The sequence below is a fragment of the Prosopis cineraria genome, unplaced genomic scaffold (assembly GCF_029017545.1).
Source record: "Prosopis cineraria cultivar Desert tree isolate PC_DT_omini unplaced genomic scaffold, ASM2901754v1 PC2, whole genome shotgun sequence".
Lineage (NCBI taxonomy): Eukaryota > Viridiplantae > Streptophyta > Magnoliopsida > Fabales > Fabaceae > Prosopis > Prosopis cineraria.
In genome coordinates, this window is record NW_026555333.1 from 43,925,292 (window position 1) to 43,950,785 (window position 25,494).

The 25,494-nt window shown below is 33.2% G+C and overlaps 2 protein-coding genes across 5 annotated transcripts; one reads left to right on the forward strand and one right to left on the reverse strand.

Annotated features, from left to right (window-relative positions):
• The first annotated feature begins 808 nt into the window (after positions 1-808).
• Positions 809-11,394, forward strand: LOC129302165 (DExH-box ATP-dependent RNA helicase DExH6). Of its 3 annotated transcripts, none has more exons than XM_054940845.1 (14): positions 809-1,131; positions 1,408-1,498; positions 1,653-1,965; positions 2,119-2,193; positions 2,413-2,457; positions 4,102-4,192; positions 4,298-4,356; positions 5,041-5,196; positions 6,971-7,023; positions 7,554-7,587; positions 7,720-7,809; positions 7,890-8,891; positions 9,356-10,474; positions 10,834-11,394. In XM_054940845.1, exons 1-14 carry the CDS (start codon positions 1,008-1,010, stop codon positions 11,098-11,100), a joined length of 3,519 nt encoding a protein of 1,172 aa, XP_054796820.1. In that variant the 5' UTR covers positions 809-1,007; the 3' UTR covers positions 11,101-11,394. The 3 variants fall into 3 exon arrangements, with proteins under 3 accessions (XP_054796820.1, XP_054796819.1, XP_054796821.1); XM_054940844.1 differs by having other exon boundaries at positions 812-1,131; positions 2,410-2,457; XM_054940846.1 differs by lacking the exon at positions 809-1,131 and having other exon boundaries at positions 1,658-1,965; positions 2,410-2,457.
• Positions 11,395-13,522: 2,128 nt separating this feature from the next.
• LOC129303370 (uncharacterized) lies at positions 13,523-20,597 on the reverse strand. 2 transcript variants are annotated; one of them, XM_054942655.1, is made up of 9 exons: positions 20,440-20,597; positions 19,243-19,442; positions 19,014-19,102; positions 18,791-18,926; positions 15,927-16,001; positions 15,611-15,732; positions 15,456-15,531; positions 14,545-14,604; positions 13,523-13,991 (listed from the first exon to the last, which is right to left on the reverse strand). In XM_054942655.1, the coding sequence occupies exons 2-9, from the start codon at positions 19,375-19,377 to the stop codon at positions 13,863-13,865; spliced, it is 822 nt and encodes a 273-aa protein (XP_054798630.1). In that variant the 5' UTR covers positions 19,378-19,442; positions 20,440-20,597; the 3' UTR covers positions 13,523-13,862. The 2 variants fall into 2 exon arrangements, with proteins under 2 accessions (XP_054798630.1, XP_054798631.1); XM_054942656.1 differs by lacking the exon at positions 20,440-20,597 and adding an exon at positions 19,991-20,429.
• Between the last annotated feature and the right edge of the window lie 4,897 nt (positions 20,598-25,494).

A 25,494-nucleotide genomic window follows, 5' to 3' on the forward strand; every position in this document is an offset into this window, starting at 1 on the left:
AAAAAAGTTAAAGAACCAAATTAAAATTTTATATTCCATCCGTTAAAAAATATAAAATATTTTTAATCAAGTCTCACTCTCTAATAAAATAGTTACATATTTTTAAACTAATCATATTTTTTCATATCCAGCCCTATAAAATACCGTACAATAAATATAAAATTATTATTAATAGGGATACTTTTAGAAAAAGTTAATGATTGTACCTCAAAAGAAATATAGTACTTGTGAATTATAATTATATTATATCATATTTTCATCAAAAAATAATTATATTATATTATAAATTATAATTTATTACATGCTTTTTTGGTGTATTGAAATAAGGTTGAAAAAAGTAGTGATTCCGTCAACAATAAATTGTTCTAGCTCTCTTGAAAAAGATCCTAAATTTCAATCTACTATTGATACATCTGTGTGGTTGCGTGTGCCTCTGCTTTTGTATTCAAAAGGGTTAGGTTATGGGTGAATTTTTTTAATTAAATAAATATAATTTTTAATTTTTATGCTTTACTTGTCTTTTATTTTTAAATTTTATATTTTTTTAGTATTTTAAATTTTTAAATTTTTATTTTTTATTATTTTTAATTTTTCTATGAATAAAGTAAAGAAACTTTAAAAGAATTCAAACTAATAAAAAGTAAAAATATAAAAATATAAAATATCATAAAAAATATAAAAATAAAAAACAAAACGCGAGGAAATTACATAGATAAAAAATTATGCCTATTATTATTATTGTTATTATTTTTTGTGGGAAAAAGTCGCGATTCGAAGGGTACATGTGGAGCAGCCGAAGCAGAAACGTAGGGCAAAATAAAAGCACCGGAAACAACGAGAGCAATGTGCCTTAACTCGAAGAAGGCCCATGACTTGCCGACTCCGTGCACCACTGTGTTGTTTCTGAGACTATTCATCTTCGTCTTCATATATCTTCTTCGTGGTCAACCTTAGCCTCTCTTCAGTTTTATTCGGAACGTACCCTCGGTAAGATTTTTTTCGATACAATGACCAAGAGGAGACGGCCCGGGAATGGACAGCCACTTCAGAGCCAGAATCCAAAAGTTGATGAGCCCACGCGGATTCGATTTAGCCAGATATTACAAGAGTTTCAGAAATCCAATGAGAAAGGTATTGCTGGTTTTCGAATGCCTCGTGATTTGGTGTTGTATGCATTTGTTGCGTGATGCAGATACGTGATGTGGGATCCATCTTAGGTGTCCTTTGAGATAAGAAAATGACGAGCTTGATTATTGGTTGTTTGATTTGTAATTTATTCTTTCTAGTTTGTTAAATTATGTTGGAGGGCTCATCAGCCGTGATTCTTTTCTGTTTCTTACGTCTTCATGGGTTGCTTGATTTCGTTGGATGTTTCTGACTAAGTGCATCTATTCTTATAATCTGCAGAATACAAGTTTGATGCCACTTTATCCAAAAATGAACGTGCTTTAGTGCATCAAATATCCCAAAAAATGGGTATGAAATCAAAAAGTTATGGGTGAGTGTTACTGACTGTATTTGTTAGATTTTACATTTCAGGCTGCAATTATTGTAGTCTCTGTTTTATCCCCAATGGTATTTGTGCTATTTTCACGTTCTTACGTTCAATTTGCTCTTCATTTTCTTTTTCATGGATTCTACGTTTTGTACAGGACAGCAAAACAACGTCGTATATCTGTTTTCAAAACTGTAAAAAAGGTTGACACCGTTACAGGGTTAGAGAAGCTTCCTTGTTTTGCATTTTCCGAAGGGGCACAAATGGTATTAGGGAATCTATTTGCCCATCATCCACCTGGTGGTGGAGACTTGCTGGAAGAGATGGTAGGAAGACGTAATGACAAAACTAATAAAGCAAAACAAAATAAAGATGATATTTTCAGCAAGCCTTCCATGAGCAAAGCTGAAATTAGTAAGAAATTGGAAGCATTTTCTTCTAGAATGAAGACAGCCCCCCACTTACAACAGGTTCTATATTTCTCTGCGCACGTTACAGACCTTCTTTATGAATTCCACTGAGTACATGACATATTGTTGTTACTCTTCTTCCTGCACTATGTGCTGGGCTTACTGAATAATAGTCTTGTCAGTGGATGATTTCTTTGAATTCTGATCTTGCAGATCACAACACAGAGGTCTAAACTTCCAATTACAGCATTCAGGGATGTAATCTCATCAACTGTTGAATCTCACCAGGTTATTCGAATGTTTTGACTTGATTTTTTTTTTTTTTTTGAAATCTTGATTGTAGATGCAATATGATTAAGCTCTTGAAATAATTGATTGATATTTTAACGCTTTACATCCGGTTAAATAATATTTTGGTTATTAACAACATAATTATCCAGTCAAATATGAACATTGGATTTCTTCTTTTCTTTGCTCTTATGGGTCTTCTCGTGTGTTTTAAAGCAGGTAGTTCTCATATCTGGTGAGACTGGTTGTGGAAAGACCACACAGGTTATAATTCTTTGCGTTATCTCAATTATGTCACAGCTACATTTAGCATAGAATATGTCACCCTCTTTCAAAGCAATATACTTTTTTTGGTTGCTTATTTATTCTTGTGATTTGTCCATTCAAGATATATATTTTTGTGGTGTGACTGGTGCCCACTTTTTCTTAAAGCAGTTATTTTCTTATTTTCTTTGCACTAGGAAGCGAATTGATGAAACTATTATGCAATATTATTATCTTAAAATGACATGCATGGCCTCTTCAACATCATATTCGTCCAATTGAAGCTTAGTTTTCATCTTATAATTTTGATTTGTTCTTTTCGGGGAAGCTGATTACCATGGTCATTTGACCTATTGGAGGTATAGATCAGGTTACATTTAAGCGATTCAACCAATCTCCTTCAATGTGTCCTGGATTGATTGAGTTGATCTTGATGGGTGCTGTCGTCTGTCTGAACTTAATTTTGGGAATGAAGTGTTTGAAGCTGTTCCTTTTATTTATTTATTTATTTTAATTATAGAATTCTGCATAGAAAGAGACAGGAATAACCAATTGGAACTGAATAAGGATAGACAAATAAGTGCAGAAAGGAAGAAAGTGTATGCTTTGAAAGCTAGAGTTCATAACAAAGAATTTTAGTAAGCCATAATTGCTGTGTATTTAGACAAAGAAAAACAATCAAAAATAAAAATGAAGTGATAAATTAAGTGCTAGAATGTGGTCAAGAGGTTTGGACAGCTTCTTTTGCTAGTTGACAAAAATCATTAGGTATTATTGAATTGTTTGTTCATCTTGGGCAATGGCATGTAATGTGACGGAGATATAATTGACTCCGGGAGAGAATTGAGATGATGAGGCAGCAGTGAGTTGTAAGCTGATGATATAGAGATGGGCTATTTTTCAGACTTACCACTTGAGGACCCTTTGGCCTTTGGGAGTTTTAGGAATCTATGAGGAAGTTGATTCAATAACTTGAGGGAATGAGGCAGACAAAACTCCCTTCATTTTCTCTCTCATGTTATATAATATGTATGTATCTTGTATATTTTGAGCAGTAAGTTTGGTTTGGAAATTTCCCCCCGAACACACAACTGATTGAACTGATTGGTTCATAGTTCATACATAGAAAAAACTGAAGTAAACCAACAATAATATGTTTAGATTGGCTTTTGAGAAGTTTGGTTTAATGAGTCTTGATCAATTTTGAACACCATTCTAGATAGTGATAACTAATAATGTAGGAACTAAATTTGGTCTAAGATGGGGAATAGGAACAAGATTAGGTGGTATAAAGTTGGAGAGAATAGCGTGCATCTTGGACTCTTGGTAAGTACGTATTGATTTATAATCTTGTGCCTTGTACTTTGTGTTGGAAGAATTTTTTTTTTTTTTTGAATTCTGATGGATTCCTATATGTTGCCAATAGTTGTTATATTAACTTCATAGTGGCGCTTTGTGGTTTTAATTGTGAATGTGCTACAAAGTTCTGGATATTTCATGATCTTGGGTTTGACTTTGACTCAGATACTTTATGTACAGGCAAAGATCCCATAAGCTTTGTGCTTTGTGAAACATTATCCTTTTTCCTTGTTATCCTTTTTCTTTGTGATTGTCATGTTTAACTTAATATTAATTGTGATTCAGGTCCCACAATATATTTTGGATCATATGTGGGGCAAGGGTGAGGTATGTAAAGTAGTTTGCACTCAACCTCGACGTATCTCTGCAATTTCAGGTTGGCAACTCATGCACAATAGTGACACACATTTATGTATTGATATGCTTTGATTTACAATATTTATTCACATGTGGATTATTTCCACCTTGTTTTGGTATGCAGTTGCTGAGAGAATTGCCAGTGAAAGAGGTGAGACCATTGGAGAAAATATTGGTTACAAGGTAATTCTTTATTGATGTATGTATTGAGTTCATCTTGTTTTGGATTCAATAATTGCATGGGAATATTGGTTTGAACATGTTTAAAATTGACCAGCACTGCTTCAAGTGAAATGCACGTGCATGCACACACTGACGTGCACATGGTGTATATTCTGTTTAGTTACTAGATTTCCCAGGTTTCCAATGTCATATTAAAGGTTCATAAGTGATTGTTGCACTCTTATAAGTTGGCATTATGTTACAAAATTAACTTTTCATGTGATTTTCAAATAAGAAATTATCAACTTGATTACTTGCTTTATCATGTGATGTCAATTTGATAATTATTTCTAATTTAATGATTGGATTAGTGAATATTACATCCCGTAGTGTGATATCAAGCTTGAACGATGGAAGAGGGTCGGGTCTTGTATTGAGTGTGCACATTGCATGATAACATAATAGTAATATTCTATCGAAAAGACAACTGTCTGTCTTTAGCAATCTGAAAACGTGTGATTTCCGCCAGTGAATCGCTGATTTATTCTCCAAAAGCAGATTTTCTGATCTCATGTCTCATTTTTTTTGAGGTCATATGTTCTTTGTGTGAGGGATTGTAAAAGAACAGTTTTGTTTGCTTCTCACTAGAAATTGTGTCCATAGCATTTAATTACTTCAACTATGCTTTCTGAAATTGAAATCTAGATACGGTTAGAAAGCAGAGGTGGAAAGCATTCATCAGTCATGCTATGTACAACTGGAATTTTGTTGAGGGTCTTGTGCTCGTTTTCTAAATGTTTGAGTAGATCAAAGACAGGAACCATGAGGAATGACAAATTCGAGATCACTCACATAATTATGGTACTTCTCTTGCTTTAATTTACTTATTTTTTGGCAGCTAGAAGTAGAATTCATGTTTATGGTTCTCAATCTTGCTTGTGCTTTTTCCTTGCCACTCAGCCACTTTATTAGGTTGGCACTGCAAACGAGAGTTTATTTAGTAGAACTTCGTTACAACTAATTAATTGAAAAGTCAAATACGGATAAATATATCTGCTTGAACTTGGATAATATTTCTGTTATGTAAGAATTGCACCCAAGGGGTTTGAAACTGCATTCTGACGTTAGTTAATTGGGGATTCAAATCTAGTTTCAAGTATACCTTCCACAAGACCTAGTTTCAAGGGGGGGAAGTATTCTTAGTGACCAAGGCTGAAGACTCTGAAGGTGATTGATTGATGAGTAGGAACTCCATGGATGAGTTTCTCTTGGTTTTCTTCATAAACAACTAAAGGAAATGCCTCAACAAAGAGAAGGCAGTGAATTCTTTGTGATGACATGCCCTCTGACCTCATCCAAGGTCAACTTGGGGACTAGAGAAAATCATAAGTCCTTTCTTTCTATACACCCTTCTTTTACATGGCAACAAAAGCAGTGTCGTACACTGGTACTTCAAGTTATCATGTCGATTGGAAGTAGGGTGACAAATTTTTCACCCTAGAGTAGGACTTCCTTTGATAGAGTATAATGGCGTCGTACACTTCATGTAGCCGACCCCACTTAATGGGATAAGGCTTGTTATTGTTGTAGTGTAGGAGTTCCTCAGGTTTTCTTGGCTGTTGTGGAAAGTATGAAGGTTTCACCATTCTCCAGTATCATTGGATTCAGCACGACATTATCATATTGTTCTCAGTCACCCGCATCTTGTACATAGACCAGAGGTTGTTGGATGAACGACTTAACTAGTGAGTCACCCACATCTTGTATATTGGCCAGTGGTGGTACAACTGCTTTTTTAAAGTGAGTAGAATTACGATTCAAAGAGCAAAAGGTAGAACTTTTGTGAAAAATTTGAGAAAATGGATGCTGTATTAATAATTATGCTTGAAGAGTATGGTAAAAAAGTAACTTAAATTTTTTTAATGTATTATTTTATTTATAAATTCTGATGATCAATACAAGGTGTAATTGTCTTTAAACGTTTATTCAAGACTTTAAAATATTGAAGGATGTTAAAAAAAAAAAAATGGTGGAGTGCAAAGTTAGAACTTAAGAGTGGCCGGGGTTAGCATTTCCTTAAAAAATATTATTTCCATTACATATATGATACATGTGAAAAAGTTTCCTTGGGAGGGGCGACCACACTGCCAAACTATGTCTCTATTATATCCACATGGCCATGTAATCCATTCCCACATGGGCAAACTGTTTAGTCCTCTGCCCCAAAAACTGCATGCTCTAACAACTAAAATTCGTTAAGGAGATACCTAAATGCTGACATCGATTATAGAGTTGAGTTTAGTCATTAAACCTTTGTTTCAGGACATCATATTAGAAGCAGAGCTCAGTCGTTAATTTTTTTTTTCAGGGTATTTATGCTTTTCTTGTGTATTCTTGGTAAATCTGCATTTAGACATAGATGTAGAAGGATCTTAAGCAATCGGCATGCAGAAGGATATTAATACAAGTGTGATCTTTCTCACTTGACAACTTTGCTCCATAAAGTGTACTTGAATGTCTCGTTATATGTTCTTTTTGAGCATTATGATCCAATATGAGTAATGTGAATAACTGTTGTTTCCTTGCCTTAGTGAGCACAAGTTGCAAAATCTGATGAATTTCATTGTTTGTTCAGGATGAAGTTCATGAAAGGGACCGGTTCTCAGACTTCATGATGGCAGTTGTTAGGTACAACATGATGTAACATCTGAACTCGAGTGTTGTTTGATACAGATGTATATTTTGTTTGAAGCATGTAACTGATAGTAAAGTTGACTTGTAGATCATAAGTTGCAGCACTTGTTTAAAATTGATATTGAATGTTTACTTTTTTGAAAAAAAATTAAATAAATGCTGTGATGGGTTTTATTCCCCCTCCTCTAACTTGGTTACTTATTATTGCTGTTACTCCTCTTTTTCTGCAAGATGATTCCTTCCTTTCCATGCTTCTCTCTTAGCTTCCCACCATATATTTTCTCTTCTAAAATATTTTTTTATACAAAAAGTTGAGATATTATTAATCCTCAAACAATGTGATCTAATCTCAATTCCCCTTATCAAGAATGATTTTTGAAAGGTGATATCTTGAGATGACCATCTGTGAAGCGTTACGTTTGATCCCAAGATGCATGTTCATTGGCTAAATGAATGTCATTTACGAAGTTTTTCTTACATGATATTCGGATTAATAAATTTGCTCCAATGTAACTTACATGCAGAGACATGCTCCCTTCATACCCACACCTTCGCCTGGTTAGTTTGATGATCTTATATTTATATTTATTTCCTTATTTCACTGTCATTCGGTCTAGTGATGCTTTAATTTATTGGATATTGTTACCCCTAATTTTTTTTTTAATTCTATTTGCTTCCCTCAATTTTCAGGTACTAATGAGTGCTACCATCGATGCTGAAAGATTTTCCCAATATTTTGGTGGCTGCCCTGTTATCCTTGTTCCAGGGTTTACTCATCCGGTACCTATATAGTTCTGGATTGTAAGTTGACTTGCATTATGCAAATCACATATTATAAATTTCCCTTGCTCTTTCTTCAGGTCAGAACTTTCTATCTGGAGGATGTGCTTTCAATTGTAAAATACAATGAAGAAAATCATCTTGATAATGCTACATCAAATAATTTGACAGACAACCATGAGTTAAGTGAGGAAGATAAAGTTTCACTTGATGAAGCTATTCATTTGGCTTGGTCTAATGATGACTGTGATCCACTTTTGGAGCTGATTACTTCTAAAGGATCCCCAAAGATCTTTAATTACCAGCATTCATTGACTGGCCTTACGCCATTAATGGTGTTTGCTGGAAAAGGAAGGGTGGGTGATATGTGTATGCTGTTATCCTTTGGGGCAGACTGCCACTTAAGATCCAAAGCTGGAATGGGAGCTCTGGAGATTGCTGAGCAGGAAAATAATCAAGAAATAGCTGAAATTTTGAAGAAACACATAGATTCTGCATCTTCAAACTCCACGGAAGGGCAGAAGCTACTTGATAAGTATCTTACAACAGTCAACCCTGAACTTGTTGATGTTGTTCTGATCGAGCAGCTGATACGAAAAATATGTGTGGACTCAAAGGATGGAGGAATCCTTGTTTTCCTTCCAGGTTGGGACGAAATAAATAGAACTCGTGAAAAATTGCTCCAATCCCCATTTTTCAATAATTCAAAGTTTACCATTATACCTCTGCATTCAATGGTTCCATCAAAGGAGCAAAAGAAGGTTTTTTTGCGCCCACCGCTTGGTTGCCGCAAAATTGTTCTTTCAACCAATATTGCTGAGACCGCCATAACCATTGATGATATTGTCTATGTCATAGACACTGGGCGGATGAAAGAAAAAAGTTATGATCCTTATAATAATGTCCAAACTCTTCAATCATCTTGGGTTTCAAAGGCAAGTGCTAAGCAACGAGAGGGACGTGCTGGCCGCTGTCAGCCTGGAATTTGCTATCATTTGTATTCAAAGTATCGAGCAGCTTCCTTGCCTGATTTTCAGGTTCCTGAATTAAGAAGAATGCCTATTGAAGAGCTTTGTCTGCAGGTATTACTTTACTTTCTCTAGTGATGGAAATTCAAAAATAGTGAGAATATTCCCAAAATATGGTAATCATTACAAATGTAAGAATGACTTTAAATTCAGCATATTTTTATATAATGTTGAATTGGCTGGCTCGACAAATTTTCCTGTTTTAAAATTGTACCTAACTATCTAGTAATGCAGCTTGGAGTGATTATGAACAGTAACGCTCTAACCTGCTGTTGATTATTGGTTATTGAAAAGGAAACAAATTAATTTGTATAGGGAAAAAGGAAAAACAAACTTGGTAGGGGCTAAATCATTTTTGGATTTATTTTTTGCTTTTCTTGGGGGTTATAAGGCTTCTTGTTATTGTCATCGTCATTTTCTTCATGTCATGAGAAAAACATTGCAGTAAATAAATTGATGTTATACAACTAGACTTGTTTTCTTGTGTTGCTATTGTTTACTGCTTTTTGTCCTCTCAGGTGAAGATGCTTGATCCAACCTGTAAGGTAGAAGAATATTTGTCAAAGACACTAGATCCTCCAGTTTTTGAGTCCATACGAAATGCCATCATAGCTCTTCAAGATATTGGGGCATTATCTATTGATGAAAAGCTCACGGAGTTAGGAGAGAAGCTTGGTTCTCTTCCTGTTCACCCCTTAACGAGCAAGTTAATTTTCGTCGCTATATTGATGAACTGCCTTGATCCAGCATTAACTCTAGCATGTGCTTCTGATTATAGAAATCCATTCATAATTCCCATGTCAACTGGGGATAAGAGGAAAGCTGCCGCTGCCAGATCTGAGCTTGCTTCTTTGTATGGGGGGTGTGGTGATCAACTTGCTTTAATAGCTGCATTTGAATGTTGGCATAATGCAAGGACAATGGGTAATGAGTCGTGGTTTTATTCTCAATACTATGTGTCCCCAAACGTAATGTACATGTTACATGGCATGCGCAAACAACTTCAAACTGAATTGATTCGAAGTGGGCTTATTCAAGAAGATGTTTCAAGATACAACGTTAATTCACACAACCCTGGTATAATCCATGCAGTATTAGTTGCGGGTCTGTATCCGATGGTTGGAAAATTGATAGCACCCAAAGGTGCAAAAAAAGTTGTTGTGGAGACTGCAAATGGTTATAAAGTTCGGTTAAATCAACACTCTATAAATTATAAGTTGCAATCAAAGGTAACTGTTAGCCGTCCCTTAGCTGTGTTGGATGAGATTACTCGAGGTGATGGTGGTGGTATGTGCACAAGAAACTGTACGCTTGTTGGACCACTTCCTCTCTTACTGCTTTCAGCCGAGATTGCTGTTGCTCCAGTAGAGGATAATATTGACGATCCCAATGATGAGGAGGATGACGAAGGCAGTGAATCTGATGGTGTTAGTGATGATGACATTGATCTTGATAACAAGGTCAGTGAACATTGTGAAAATAAGTCCTCTGAACCTGGTGCAGATAAGGTGATGTCTTCTCCTGATAATTCAGTTAGAGTCATCATGGATCGATGGCTTTATTTTGAATCAAGGGCACTCGATGTTGCGCAGTTATATTGCTTAAGAGAGCGTTTGTCAGCAGCAATATTGCACAAAGTAAGTTTTCCCATTACTACTTTAATTTGAAAGTTATGCCTTAGGCAATTTCATGGCCCGAACCTCAATTAGACCAGGTAGTTTCAGACTGAAAAAAATCATGCTGAGATCATCATTAAGATTTTAATTCTCAAGGAAAAAATATATAATTTTATTATGATTTATACAAAAATATTACATTTTTAGGAATTATTTTATAGTTTTTTACATAGAAGAGCCTGTTGGGTGGCTTCAATTTTGAATCCTTGACCTGGTCTTTAGACCTGTCTGGCCCATGAACACCTTTGGTCATGCCTTCCAATTAACACTTGGTTGATGGTTCTATTGCTCTGCATGACGCATTGATTTAATATTTGTAGGTATCATATCCAAGGGAACCCCTTCCTCCCACCTTAGAAGCATCTATAAATGCTCTGGTGGGCATTCTGTCTAGTGATGGTCTCTTGGGCATGCCTGATCAGTTATCATGCATTGTTGACACACCGGCAAGTCAGGAGGCTCTACTGAGTTCAGCTAAAACTCAATCAAACCTAAAGAAGTCTCTTCCTCTTTCGCCATGTCGTCCTTCAAATGTGAATGTAGAGAATCATGCACCAAATAACCAACATGTAAACTCTCGTAAGTGAGGATGGAGGTGGGGATCTTTTTGGGATGGTGGTTTGATTACAGGAATATCTGCAGGACATTGAACTGTTGCTAGCTAGTGTCTACATGAACTTCTGTTCAGAAAATGCAATACAGATCCAATCATACGTGAAAAGTTTCAATGACAGTGCCCCACAAAATTTCCACACTGATCCCCTCGTTTACTGGAGTGTCTTAGAATTTTTTCCCCCCAAATGTTCTCGCCGATCACGTGGATGCTAGAAACAAATCGCTAGTAAGGCGAATTCTAAGGTATCAAAACCCGCGATTGTGAATTTTTATGATTCAGCGTGAAGCACTAGATATATAGGCTGTCCTGTGTGTCTAAACCTTGAATTTTGATTTTACAGAAGCATAAAATAAACTAGAAACATGTCAGTTTATCAACATGCAAGTGTCGAAAGCCATATCAGTGACTCCAAGAAGGCTGGCTGATTAGAATGACGAATGACACCATTTTTATTTGTTTGATCCATCGGTCACCTCCTTTTAGCATAGGGAGAATGGCAGTTAGGTTTTAAGATACTGAATTAATGATGATTAGATCTTTGATATGCATTTTTGAAAATTGAGTTGAAAATATTAATTTAGATTATTATAAATTTAGGAGTTTTAATTATAAATAAATATTCAAGTATCAAATTTATCTCTTGAATTGTAATAGAAATTTTTATTTATAGTTGTATAAATTGATATTTATAATTTATTTTGTAAAAAAAATTTGTCGAGAACCTAACTATAATTAGTTCATTCTTTTGGGATCTAATTATCATTAACCTTTCAGCGTAGGAAGAGTTGTTGCTGTAAAAATCTCAAGTTAACTCTACAAATGTATCATTTTTATGTTTTTAGCTTATAAAATTATGTTAACTTATTCATAAATTCAAACTAAAAAAATTTACTTAAATTCACAAGTTGACTTTCCAAGTTTATTTTTATTTTTATTTACATTTCTAGCTTATAAAGTGGTGTCTATTTGCTCATAAACTCATTGAGCAAGAAAATTATATTCTATTTAGAACTTGATTTAAAGAAACAGTAGAATCTAATTTAATTGAAAATAAAACTAAAAAAACAAAAACTAATATTAATAAAAAGGAAAACAAAAAATACCAAAAATAAGTTGCCTTATTTTAAAATTTCTATGTTAAGTATAATAATCTATGAATGTGGATAGATTTGTTTTCAATAATTTATATTTAAAATATATTTAAATTAAATTATGATCATATTTTATATTTTAATTATTTAAGTATATATTTTTAAAGGCTATTTATTAATAGAAGCAAATTCTTACGAGTACAATGAGTCTCCGTTTCTAGTCTCTATTCCCATCATGAGTTTACTTAATTTGAAAAGAATGGCAGTTAGATCTTAAAATACTAAATTAACAACAATTAAGTTCCCAAAAAACTTATTTAAAAAATGAGTAGAAAATATTAATCCGATTATTACAAATCTAGGACTTTTAATTATAAATAAGTATTTAAATATCAAATGTAACTCTTAGATTGTAATAGAAATTTTGTTTGTAACTGTTTAAATTGATATTTATAATTTATTTTGTAAAAAATTTTTAACTTTGACTCTGGCACACATGATGATGGAATATGAGATAATGGCTAACTAGAATAATTATAATTTATTTAAGATATTAAAATTATCTATTACGGATATTCAAATAAGGATATTTATACATTAAAATTAAAATTTATTATTTTATTTTATCGTTATCTTAAATATCAACATATTTAAAATTTGAATTAGATTTATGATTTAGATTTGAATTTAAATTATTATTATTTTATTATTTTTAGATCTCTATAAATAGAGTTAAATTTTTTATTTGTATTATTCAATAAAAAATTTTGAGAATTTCAACATTCCCTCCCTCCCTCCGTCTTGTTTTACATCACTTGGTCTCATTATTTTTTTAATTAGAATTTAGCCACTACATTCTTAATTATTCTATAACTCATGCATTGAACTTTGAACGCTAAACATTGAATTAAATTTAATATCACAGAAAGATGACAAAAATATCAAAGATTATTATTATTTAACCCCATCATATTTTCATGAGTTATCTAGGTAGAATAGTGATCTTGCATTTTCAATCAAGTTCATGAACTATGGAAGGAGAGTCTGCAAGCGGCAGTTCTCATCCTTGAATGTTAAGTGTTGGAAATGATCCATTTAGCTTGGAGTGATAAGCATATATACGCGTTAATACTAACTTAAAAGCCATTGATTCTGATTTTGAATATTATGATAAGGGGGTTGGCAATCACTCTAATAGCAAGAGCAATGTCCAAAGCTCACCAAGGTTAAAGATGAGAAAAAGTGGGTCCGAATAGGAACACTAAACAAAATTGGGTGGAGGTATGCATGAGAATAAGGCAGTGAATCAACAAACTAAATCCCAGTCATTATCTTCCGGGTCGAAATTAATAACTTCCAACAGTCCAAAAAATTTGAACTTGGATATTCATTATGGCACTCAATGCATGCTCTGCTAAAGCTATATTTAAAATTAACATTAAAAAAGGTAGAACTGACATTTATACAATGGCTTAGATTCACAGGGGATCCAAACACCATATGTGGTTTGTGCTCCATCTTTCAGTGCACGTGTCATTTAAACAGGGAGAAGATGATGCACAGAGGCAGAGGTAAGCTGGGTTATCAACAGAGGTAAACTATACTTGGCTTTCAAAAAATTTCACCAATAATCTTCTGAATTTTACTGCCTCTTCGCCAATGTCTTTCTTAATCCTTTGATGATCTTCGAAAACCAAGCCAAGTTCATGATCGCGAGCACTACCGGCACAATTAGTACTAGTAATTGCCCAATGGCGTGCATTCTCCTAACCTGTCGGTTAATTAAACAATGATATGTAAGCATATCTAATAATCATATCATCTATATTATTGCATTTAGAGAGAAAGGAATACACAATAAATAAAATAAAACTAGTGGTTTCACATTCCGTAGTTACACCTATGATTTTTCTCTTATCCCCTTAAATGCACTATCGATATTCTTGTGAATGTAGAAAAACCAGGTTGAAGCATATCATGATGGACTTTACCGAATCGAATTATCTTTCATAAATTGAGTTTACTGAAAAATTTCTGTGGTACGGTTACAGGCATGCTATGAGTATATAGTCAGCATCTGTCCAGAGTGAGACTGATCACTATCTAACATAAGTTTACCTATTCATTTTGTTCCATTTTGGTCTGCCTTGTGATATAATTTTCGTTATCCAGTTTTTGACTCATGAAATCGCTAGGACAACTTTTGAGCATTCGGGAAACAATGTGCCACTAAAAATTTCAGCCAAAAAATTGAAACTCGAGACCTGATTGCTATATAACACATCACACTTCCCACATAATGTTTGAAATTCGAAGTTATGTACCTGACCAAAGTGCAAGTACACATGGTAGAACATGTAAATGAACAAAAGTATTCTGGCAACCTGCAGATAGAACATCTCAGTAAGCATGTCCAAGACAAAGAGTTGTTTATGTTCTAAATAATACTTTTGAACAAAGTCTCACATATCAATAAATCTTATTAAATACACTTAACAATCTTACCTTTTCAAAATAAAAATATAAACTTCCATAAATACCATTCATTTAATAAAAGGTTAAAGGAGCAACATGCCCCTAAATTATAGGCCTAGAAACTTATAGGACCCTACACTCATCTTTTGCACATTATAACTCTTCAACTTTTGAAAACAGTGCAATATGATCTCTACCATTAACAAAAATTAACTTTAATTGTTAGTTCACCAGAAAATGACAGAAAAAGACTTTAAAAATTACAAAAAAGGATTAAGAAAATTTTCTCAGTCCTTTTTGGTAATTTTTTGGGTTTTTGTCTGTAATTTTTGGGTTTTTAACTGTAATTTGTGTCATTTTTTATAATTTTTGAGATCTTTTTTCATCATTTTTTGGTTAACCAATGGTCAAAATTAACTTTTGTTAACAACAAGAGTCAAATTGTACTGTTTTCAAAAGTTGAAAGAGAATATTGCAAAAAATGAGTTTAGGGTCCTAAACGTTTTTGGACCTATAATTTAAGGCTAATTTGCTCATTTAACCTTTAATGTATTGAAAAGATAGAATGATGGAAATTAAATAGAGAGAAAGAAAATGTAGTATTGGAATAAGCTTATTTAATGAAATCTTAAAATTCTCACAGCTTCTTATATTTTGGAATAGTGGATCTTCCTCAAAAGTGGGGGAGTATAAGATTTGAGATTTGAGAACAGGACCAGAGTCGCACAAATATATTCCAAAATGCAATGAATTAACCCACCAGCCATGCGAAGAATATTACAACCCCATTTACAAGATAAGCTCTGGATCTCTTCATTCCCGCTGCATCAAGATACCTGAAAAAATGCAACATGTGAATTAGCAAAGACAGTCATTTATAACTTTAATTAAGCTAAAATATTAGATCAAGATTACCATCTTAAATTTATCCCTGGAGTTGTTGTCTCAGACACAAGGACCATGTAAGTGTAAAGCTGTCCCTCTCCACTCAACATTGCATATGCTACTGCTACCAAGGAAAGGAGATGATGAATCACCTGAACCAAAGTTGATATGAAGACAGTGTTAAATCCTAACCACAACCAAAAGAAAACATTGGGGTGAAGGAACGAAAGTCTGATCAATAATCATCTCCGGATGGGTTCATATCAATTGCAATGAATTAAGTCGTATATTCTGAAATTAGTAAGAAGGCATAGCCTTATATAAAGTTAGAAGATATTATCCTTACATACTCATATCCACCAAGAGAAGGATAAAACCAAAATATCATCCCGAGGTCAACAATGAAGTATCCAACAGAAATCTGCAGCAAGTCAAAGCATAAAAAGGCTTTTAGAGCAGATGGGGAGAAAAAAAAAAAAAAAAGGGCCAGAGCCCACGCAATATAGACAATAAACGTAGAGAGAAGATATAAAGTAGATTGTCAGCGTGAACATAAACAAAGTAGCCAAAATCCTTAGGCAAAAATTTACAGCTAAAAGACAAGCTGAACAAGAAGCAGTCAATGATTCACACTTGAAAAAAGTCCCCATCCAGACAATCAATAAAAAAGGTTAGCTAAATGTTGTGTATAATCAATGATTTCCGCAGGTGGTAAAATTAAGTCTAGAGCAGTTATATATCCCAGGACCCTTGACATAGATAGATGCATTTAGAGTTATAGATGTATTACTTCCAAATACATTTTGTTTTAAAATTCATTAAGAAATTCATGCACTGATTCTTCAATACTCAATATGATAGAATATTCATGGGGTATTTTCTATTTACAAATCTTTTCAACCTTGGTTCCATAGAAGCAAGTCATAAAGATGAAGACAAATTCATTCTTCACAAGCACTAATAAAGGATTCCTCAAGACGTTACATCACTCATTCAATCTCTGCTGATCAAGTGAAATCAAGAGGAAAGCCATTTTAAAGATAAAGGCGCACAAGCCAGGAAGAGAAGCTGATTTTAAGAAAAGATCAGACTGATTGGGCAGCGAAGAGGGAATAACTTCCCCTTTTTAGGTACATAATTGCCTATAATCTAATCATAATCTCTACTTCACTTTTTTCACCCTCTAATCCGGCAGAAGCCCTGGCTCGTATGATTAATATAGACAGCAACAATTGACACAAAAAATGTATGTCCCATATCAGCTTTACATGAGACACAGAACTCCTGTAGTAAGTAAAAATCTGCCATCTCATTGAACATGCTTTTAGAAGCGGGTTCTCCTCTACATCAAAAAGGAAAAGCTCTCGTAATCCCAATCAATCATTACATAGCATTCTAGTATATCTCAGCCATCCAAAGCAAACGGAATAGCATTTGATATATCAAATATAAATTAAACTATAACCTACGCATCAAAGACAGGATATCACAAAAGAATGCAGAAGACATAACATTAAACTAAAGACTGTGAAGTAGCAAAACAAGGGGCTGGTTTCAAGAGCTAAAGACAGATGCTAGGATTAAGACTTGAAATTTCTTCTTAGATGGCCCTGCACCAAGGACTTCACTATTTCATATTGAATTATGAGAATCTACAAGATGCTTTCACCAAATTTATTTTGATTGTCCATGGCCATAGAGAATGATAAAGGCAGTTAGAACACATTATTACTACCAGAAATCTATAAATTGTTTTTCTTAACAAGTATACATGTTTCTGAATTAAGACGGGAAACTTCTCTGGAAAATCCATTGGTCCAACATCTAAGTAACAGGGACATCATTATATTATAGTGTCTTAGTTATGATTCCATGAATTGGCATAGCTCTACAAGCTTGTTTCATTTTCATCTTGTTATGCAAGTATTTTCACGGTTATTGCGTCACCTCACAGTAGTGGTACTACACCCGATGTTTTGAGTCATTCATCATTTCACAATATTGCTTAACTTTCAATAACCAAAGATCAATGGTAGTCAGTATGAAGCAAACTATCAAAAACCTGCATAGCATAGACTAATATTAAAGAATAAACTCCACTAACTCATTAATGTGAAGGTAGTTTTTTTGAAAAATAAATTATAAGACAAAAGATACAAGGAGGACAGGAAATCCTCATAATGCATGTATTAAATTTACTTCATCTGCATATTACTTTTGTGTTTAATACAATACACTTGACTCTAAGATATTATTAAATTTAAAAGTGCTCGTCTTGATTAAATACATTACTTTAAGACACATCTTTTCAAGTTATATCTTATTAACTATGTTCTTTTAATTGATTATATTTTTACAAAATCTAATTTTTCAAATACGCATCTTTTTTTTTTAATGATTAATTATTTTGTATCAAATAATTTTAAATTTTACTAAATGATTATTTTATAAACTGCAAAGACTTTTTTTCAAAATGGATTTAGCTGTAGCATACTTTTTCTTTCAAGGGAGGGAAACGTAGATTTTCATATCACAGAAGAGGTTCATGTAACGGAGAGTAATTTACCCAGAAGAAGAACAAATTAGAAAATTGAACATGCAGCAAAGCTTCCTAGTCCCTCAGTCCCTCAGCATATTTAAGAGACTGCTGAGCCGAACACCAAATCATATATATATATATATATATATATCAATATAGTGAATAATGTGACTTGTCAGTTAATCACAAAGACTGAAAAGACGGTCAAATGTAAAGTCTTACAAGATCTTTCTAGGTAAACATTATACCATCACAATAAACTAACTTCACTGTTCTACTTCCTTACTCAATCAAGATTCCATGCGCTAATTTTGCACCACAAAATTTTATTGGCAAGATCAAAATACCCCACCACAAAGGACTAATACTTGACATTCCATACAGACATCACATGAAAGTGAACTAACACACAAGTAAGCAATGGAGCAAGATTCATCAATAGACCATTAAGGACTCTATCCTTCTAACCATGTAAACCCTCTATGACACCATAACTCAAAAGCTGTGTGATTTCAATTGAGGAATTGCTCAAGTCATGTATGGTGCAATAGAAAAAGAATATAACACCCTTGGATCTACTTCAGATAACAATTGTACTAAAGGGAGGAAAATCCAACAGGAACTTAAAAGGGATAAGAAAAGAAGGAAACAAAGAACCAGAGCATTCTTACCCCCAGCCCAAATGTAGACAATGGAGAGGTTCGAACAGTAAGATCAGCAGATCGGTTTTCAGAATATAGATTTGAGCAAAACACAAAGTACAAAGACATGGTTGTAATAAAAATGGCATGAACAGTTGATATAGCACTGCAAAAAGAATAGAGGAATTCGTTAATATCTCACATCAAGAGAAACAGAATGAGAGAGTTTTGACAAAATAGAAAATCCAGTCACCGGTTATTCCACTCAATACGTTGGATTTTTGAGAGGCCAGAATAGCTCTTAAAGTAGACTGTACTGATCAGCTGTGTAAGATCATAGACCTGAAAGACAACAACCAAGAGATAAACATAAGATCAAAGAATAAATACGCATACTATAAGATCATTGAGATTAGAATAACTTTGCAATGTCATAAGGGGCACATTAGAACGGCAACATAACATAATAAAATATAACATACCATCTTGCAAGAGAAAATGCCACCAACAATTGAAGTATATGGAATCAGAGGGTCAGCTAGTAAATATTCCTTCACAAAAAATTCAGCCTGATTTTGATATGATTTAAATGCCATCATTTCTTTAGAATTCAGCATTGCGCCTCCAACCTTGGTTGAGAAGTCTTCTGAAGATTGTATGCACTCACGTTTTCTTGAGTCACCTATAACGAGATTTAATAGAAGCTTCAGGAGAAGATCCAAAAAGCCTGCAGCTATAGATAAATACCATGATTTGGCTTGACTTTGGATATTATCCAGCTTAGACACGATGATTCATCACTAAGTTATGTGCCGTATGTTGGGGGCAATACATGAAACAACAGCATAAACCATAGGCTTGATGAATTCAAAATTTCAACGGAGGTATAAGTTATTTTCTGAAAATGCAAATATCAAGTAGCAGCAGTATGGCAAAACTAAAGTAACACATAATGTAAACATTAGAAGCAAAGGAAAAAGATTAAAATCAACTGGCAACGACATATCAACCTGAAAATGTAGGGTAAAAGAAATTATAATATGTTCCTTCAGAAATGAGACATAGATAATATACGATTGCAATTGAGTCGACGCAAATTAGTAACCAAAATCCTACCATATTACTTTTTTCGATATCAGTATAGCTGATGAAAAAGGAACCTTGAAAAGGAAAACATTGCAAGACCCTCGGAGGCAAAATAACAAAGCAATAAAATTGAAGTACATAGACCTCTCAATAAATCACTTTTGAGTCCATGCAAGATTGTCAAAGCAAAAGATATTGTAATGTCCCCAGCAGAATAATTGGGGTACACTGCGCAGGCATTTCAGGAAGAACCTAAGGTATTGTTTCCTCCAAATAACAATATTTAGTCAGTTTCCGGAGCAAGCCACTGTAAAAGGAGGACCCTCAGCAATATAATTCCTCACCAGAAAGTTTTATAGAAGATAGAAACGGCGAAAAAGGGATTTAAAACCGCAAATCCGTAAACAAAAAACCGTTGCTAAACATGAAAGAAGCATGACTGAAACAGAAGGAGAGTTATGTTGCCTTCGGGAATCAAAAACAGAAAAATAGAATTCGCTTTGGGCATCCTATCATAATGGATGATTATACTATAATCGCAGAAAGCAAAAAGGTTCTTTCTCATTTCATTTGAGAGAGAAAGAGTGTGTTACCCGAATTGGAAAAAAGTCTCCGGTAGTTGCTGGAAAGATAATCGTTTGGTGGGGAGAGAGAGACAAACGGCAAGGAGCTTCGTGCTTACGGGGCGACAACGCTAGAAGGCAAAGGGGGGGGTGTGAGCGTGTGAGAGAGAGAGAGAGAGAGAGAGAGACGTTGGGCTGAAGAAATCAAGCAGATCGATGGTGCTTCGCTGTCACGTGAATGTGGAAAGAGATAGGCCCAACATCAATTATCAATCGCATCAATATATATATATATATATATATATATTTTTACACACCAATTGAAATGGATCTAACTAAACCGATTAAATGTGTATTTAGATTAAAAAATTTATAATTGAGGTTAGAATTTAATTGAGATTAGTAAACTGAAATTAGAAGAAAAGTCAGTGAATATAACATAATTTTATTTGGATACCTATTTTTTAAAAGTCAGTTGGATGAATTGAATTTTGTTTGAATGATTTAATTTAAAAGTCAATTAAGATATATAATAATGAAAATAGAGATGAGTTTATATATATATATATATATATAACTTGTGACTAAGTTAATATTTTTAAAAATATTAAACTTAAAATTATAATTTTTAAAAAATAGATTAAAAATATAAAATAGAATGATAAATAAAAAATATTAATTTTAGAAAAGGTAGAATGAAATGATAACTTTACAAAATATTTAAATATAAAAATTTATAAATTTATAACTTATAAAATATTCAATCTAAAAGGATTAAATATTATAAATTATAAAGTATTTTTTTCCGGTTGCCTTCATGTACCATGCCTCATCAGAACGGCCAAAAGTTGTCATCCTTACAGGGTGTGAATGTGACGTCAACATTGTCGTCCCAAATCCGCTGGCTTAGGACCATGTCGAATGTTTTCTCATATGGAAGTCTCCTTACCGTGACGTTGCTTGATGATCTTTCATGAGTACTGCCAAAATTGTTGCTTAAAGTGACGATGTAGGGGAGCCTTAAGCCTATGTAGGTCATGATGACGTCATAATCTACGGTGGAAGATTTGGTGGCGGCAACGATGCGTTAGTATGTGAAGGAAGGTTGCTAAAAGTGCAGCAGTATGAGCTTGGTATAAAGTGATAAATATGGTACGCGAGTAGAAGCAAGAAGAAAGAAGGGACGACAGCCTGCAAATTCAAACACTGTACACAAGCAACACAGCCGACGAAAGATCATAAGGCTATAATGATGGCGAACACAATTTTCATTTAGAGCTAACTCGTGAAGATTCATGAAGGCTAAGGCAGAGCAAAGTTGGTCACTGATGAAGATTGTAGAGAGAGAAGATTGATAAAACATTAAAATACTCCCAATGTTCGCCAACACTCAGTGGAAAGCTCTGTCTAGTAGCTTTGTTGAGAATGCCCGTTTCTCTTCCAACATCCATTCACTTTTTTTTTAATCCAAGCAAAATTTTGATAGCTTTTATCATCTCAACTTAAGTTGGAGCCATCTCAACCTAAGTTACAATGTTATCCAAACACACTCTAATTCTTACAAACTAGCGTTCAAATCTTGCTAAAAAAATGTATGCACTTAGTTTATGATTAATAAAAAAATTAATATTCATATAAATTTGATCTTGAGATTTCGTATCTAAAAAATCATGATTCCTTTGATTATAACCTCTTGGTAGATCAATTAAAGAAGATTGATTCCTTGCATTTATATAATCCATTATCCCCAATCACAGTCTCAATCAAAATTGTTAAACTTGTAACATTAAATAAACTCATAATAGGAATATAAAATCGCAAATTTGAATAGTAAACTCATAAGAGTTTACTTTTATTAATAAATAATTATCAAAATTTATTATTAAATAATTAAAATATAAATCATTAAATTTAAATACATATACATTGATAAATTATCATACAAAATATAAAAATTTTAAAATGAGGAATTTATTTTTGGTATTTTTTATTTTCTTTTTCTATTAATATTAGTTTTTGCTTTTTGAGTTTTTTTCCCTCTGAACCAGGTTCTATAAATTTTATGAACCAAATTTTTCATAATATATACTTAACTCACTTAATTTGAAAAAAAATCAACAAGTTTAATAAGCTTGCATTTAGTCCAAATTTATAAATTAATTGACACGATTTTGTAAGCTAAAAATATAAAAATGATAAACTCATGAGTTTAACTGAGTTTGTATCTAGTCTGAGTTTATGAGTGAGTTGACATGATTGCATTGTAAGTTAAAAATATAAAAACGTTAAACATGTAAAACCAACTTGAGAGTTTGAAAATTATGATCTCAACTAATGTTTTATTGTACCGCTATTTTCTATTTCATACCACTTATAAATATAATTAGTATCTTTTTGTATATACAGAAATCTGTCACATGGAACCTTTAACAAGTCATTAGAAATTCTTACATGAATTTGATATACCATGTCATTTGCAGACTACCTAATAAAATCGCTCCATTTCAATCAAATAAAATATCATATGTCATTATTTCTAATAATTTTATTTTTAGAATAGGGTGTATATTTAATTTCTTATTTTTTCTCTTTAACATCATCAATGCAAAATCAATTTATTTAAAGCCATATGACATAACATATTTTTATTGGATAGTCTACAAATAATGTGATACAGCAGGTCCATACAAAAATTTCTCAATAAGTCCATGTGATTTTCACCTAATTGCAAAATTAAGGGATATCAATTCTTGGCTTTTAAGAAGAACTTTCTAAAAATCAAAAGTTATTTGGGTATCAAATTTATATCTAAATCACATCCTAAAAGTACATTTAGAAAGTTGTTAAAAGTGTATTTGTAGAAGGTTTAAGCTTTGGGGAGCAAATAATTCTATCTAGTCTCTTGGAAGGAGGTGACAAAACATAAATTGAGGGTGGCTTGAGATTAAAGACCTTCAAAGACAAAACAAAGCCTTTATTATGAAATTATTTTAAAACTTGATCTACAAAAGGGAGGCTTTTTGGATCCAAGTCTTAAGATCCATATAAAGTAATTTTGAAAAAATGCCAATGATATCTACAAGAGCCAATGCCTCTCTAACTTGGAGAAGCATTGTCAATACATGACAAAATTTTAAAGAGGGATTAGGGAAAATAAATAGTTTTGGGAAACAATCTTATTTTGGAAAGTTGTTTGGACAAATTTTAAAGTTCTACTTTTGGAACTGGATAGATTTTTAAGGTCATTATATGATACTATGGAGAGTATCTAATTACTTATTGCCTAATGGCGACTAGGATATTTGTAAGCTAGGGAATTGATTCCAACCTGATGTTGTTGATGTGATTACTCGCACCTATGTAAGAAGAGTGGTCAAGATACTTTTATTTGGCTCTTATCCACTAATAAGAGGTTTTCTATTAACTTCGCCTATTGTTTCATTAACATAGGTACCACTCAGGGAGGAAGTATAGTTTAAAGATCTATCTGGAGTGGACATTCTTGAGAAGTTTAAATCCTTTTTGTGGTTGGCCTCGCACAACAAGGTGCATGTTAAGGAAATTGATGAATCCAGTGCTAGGCCCAAGATTAGATCTAAGGTCAAGTCCAAACAAAAGCCCAAGAGTGCTATTACTAAGACTAGCATAAGTGGATTGGATAGCATGTGACTTAGTTATCTATAACTAATTAGTTAGAACTGAATTAGTTATTTTATGTAATGTAGTTATCTTTAAGCTATGAGTTGGCACTCATAAACTGGCCATTATGTTAATAATTCAGAGCCTATATATATGATAATCATGTATTTGAGGAGATTATCTCAGATCATATTTTTCTCAGTTTTATACTTTCTCTATCTTTGTTTGTTATTGATTTGGCATCAGAGTGAATGATCATGGAAGGGTCTAAGGTTTCTCTTTTTAGTTCTAGTCACACACTATTGATTGGAACCTCCAGTGGATGTCCTCTGATGTCTGCTATTCTACCTCAAGTACTAACAATGACAATAAAAGTCACTACATTTCTCATTAGCTTGAATGAAGCTAGCATGATCAAGTTAGACTATGCGAACTATATCTTATGGAGTTCTTAAGTTATGTCGATTGTTAAAGGACATCGACTTGATGGCTATATGTTTGGAACAAAGCTATGTCTAGATGAATACACTGTTACCAGTGATGAGGTAAAATTAATTTTGACTATAAAGATTGAATTGCTACTGACCAATTATTTTTTGGATGGTTACTTGGATTGATGAGTCCAGAGATTAGCTTACACATGCTTTATTGTGTTACTTTTACCCAAATATAGAGTGCTGTACAACAACTCATTAGTGCTTAATCTAAGGCTTGAGTGTTACTATTGAAAGCTAAGTTACATTGCATCAAGTACAAAAAGGTAGGTTAAGCATGGAAAAATAAATAGACAAGATGAAGGTTCTCTCAGAAAATTAAGCTTTAGCTAGTAGTCCATTATCGTCATTTGAATTGATCATGGAAACTCTTGCAGGTTTGGATTCTTACTATACTCTAATTTTTTTAAAACTCATTGATAAGGAGAATTTGACTTGGCTTGAGTTATAGTCTAGATTTTTTACTTATGAGTCCAGACTAGATCATATACATCGATCTTCTAAAGCAAATCTGGGTAGTGCTTTTGCTAATCTCTCTATTCAGTCTAACTCTATTTCACTTGATTAAAATAGGGGACCTACTCATAGTGGTATTAATAAGAATAATCATGGACAAGAAGAAGTTGGTTTCACAGAAACAGCAAACCTCTTGTTAAGTTTGCACTAACCTAGGACACATAGGTTTTGACTGTTTTTACAAATATGATAAGCAATTCATGAAATCAGAATATTCATATTCTATTGAACTTGTACCTTATTTTATGACACCTGAAGTAGTCAATGATCCAGGGTGGTATTTTGATAGTGGTGTAACTCATCATGTTAATTCTTCTTCTACTATCATAGTTGGATATGGCACTCTTGAGGTAGGAGGTAAACACAAATTACCTATTTATACAATTGCTTTAGCTCAGTTTTCCAATCCTGGTTCTCAACTATTAATGTTGAATAA

Excerpts from the sequence above, each read along its gene's own strand:
- LOC129302165 (XM_054940844.1), top strand. The coding sequence starts at position 1,008 with ATGACCAAGAGGAGACGGCCCGGGAATGGACAGCCACTTCAGAGCCAG. Across the intron at positions 5,197-6,970 it reads AGATCACTCACATAATTATG|GATGAAGTTCATGAAAGGGA; the intron begins GTACTTCTCTTG and ends TTGTTTGTTCAG. Across the intron at positions 7,024-7,553 it reads TTCATGATGGCAGTTGTTAG|AGACATGCTCCCTTCATACC; the intron begins GTACAACATGAT and ends ACTTACATGCAG.
- LOC129303370 (XM_054942655.1), bottom strand. The coding sequence starts at position 19,377 with ATGCTGAATTCTAAAGAAATGATGGCATTTAAATCATATCAAAATCAG. Across the intron at positions 18,927-19,013 it reads CGTATTGAGTGGAATAACCG|TGCTATATCAACTGTTCATG; the intron begins GTGACTGGATTT and ends TTCTTTTTGCAG. Across the intron at positions 15,733-15,926 it reads CTCTTGGTGGATATGAGTAT|GTGATTCATCATCTCCTTTC; the intron begins GTAAGGATAATA and ends ACTTTGGTTCAG.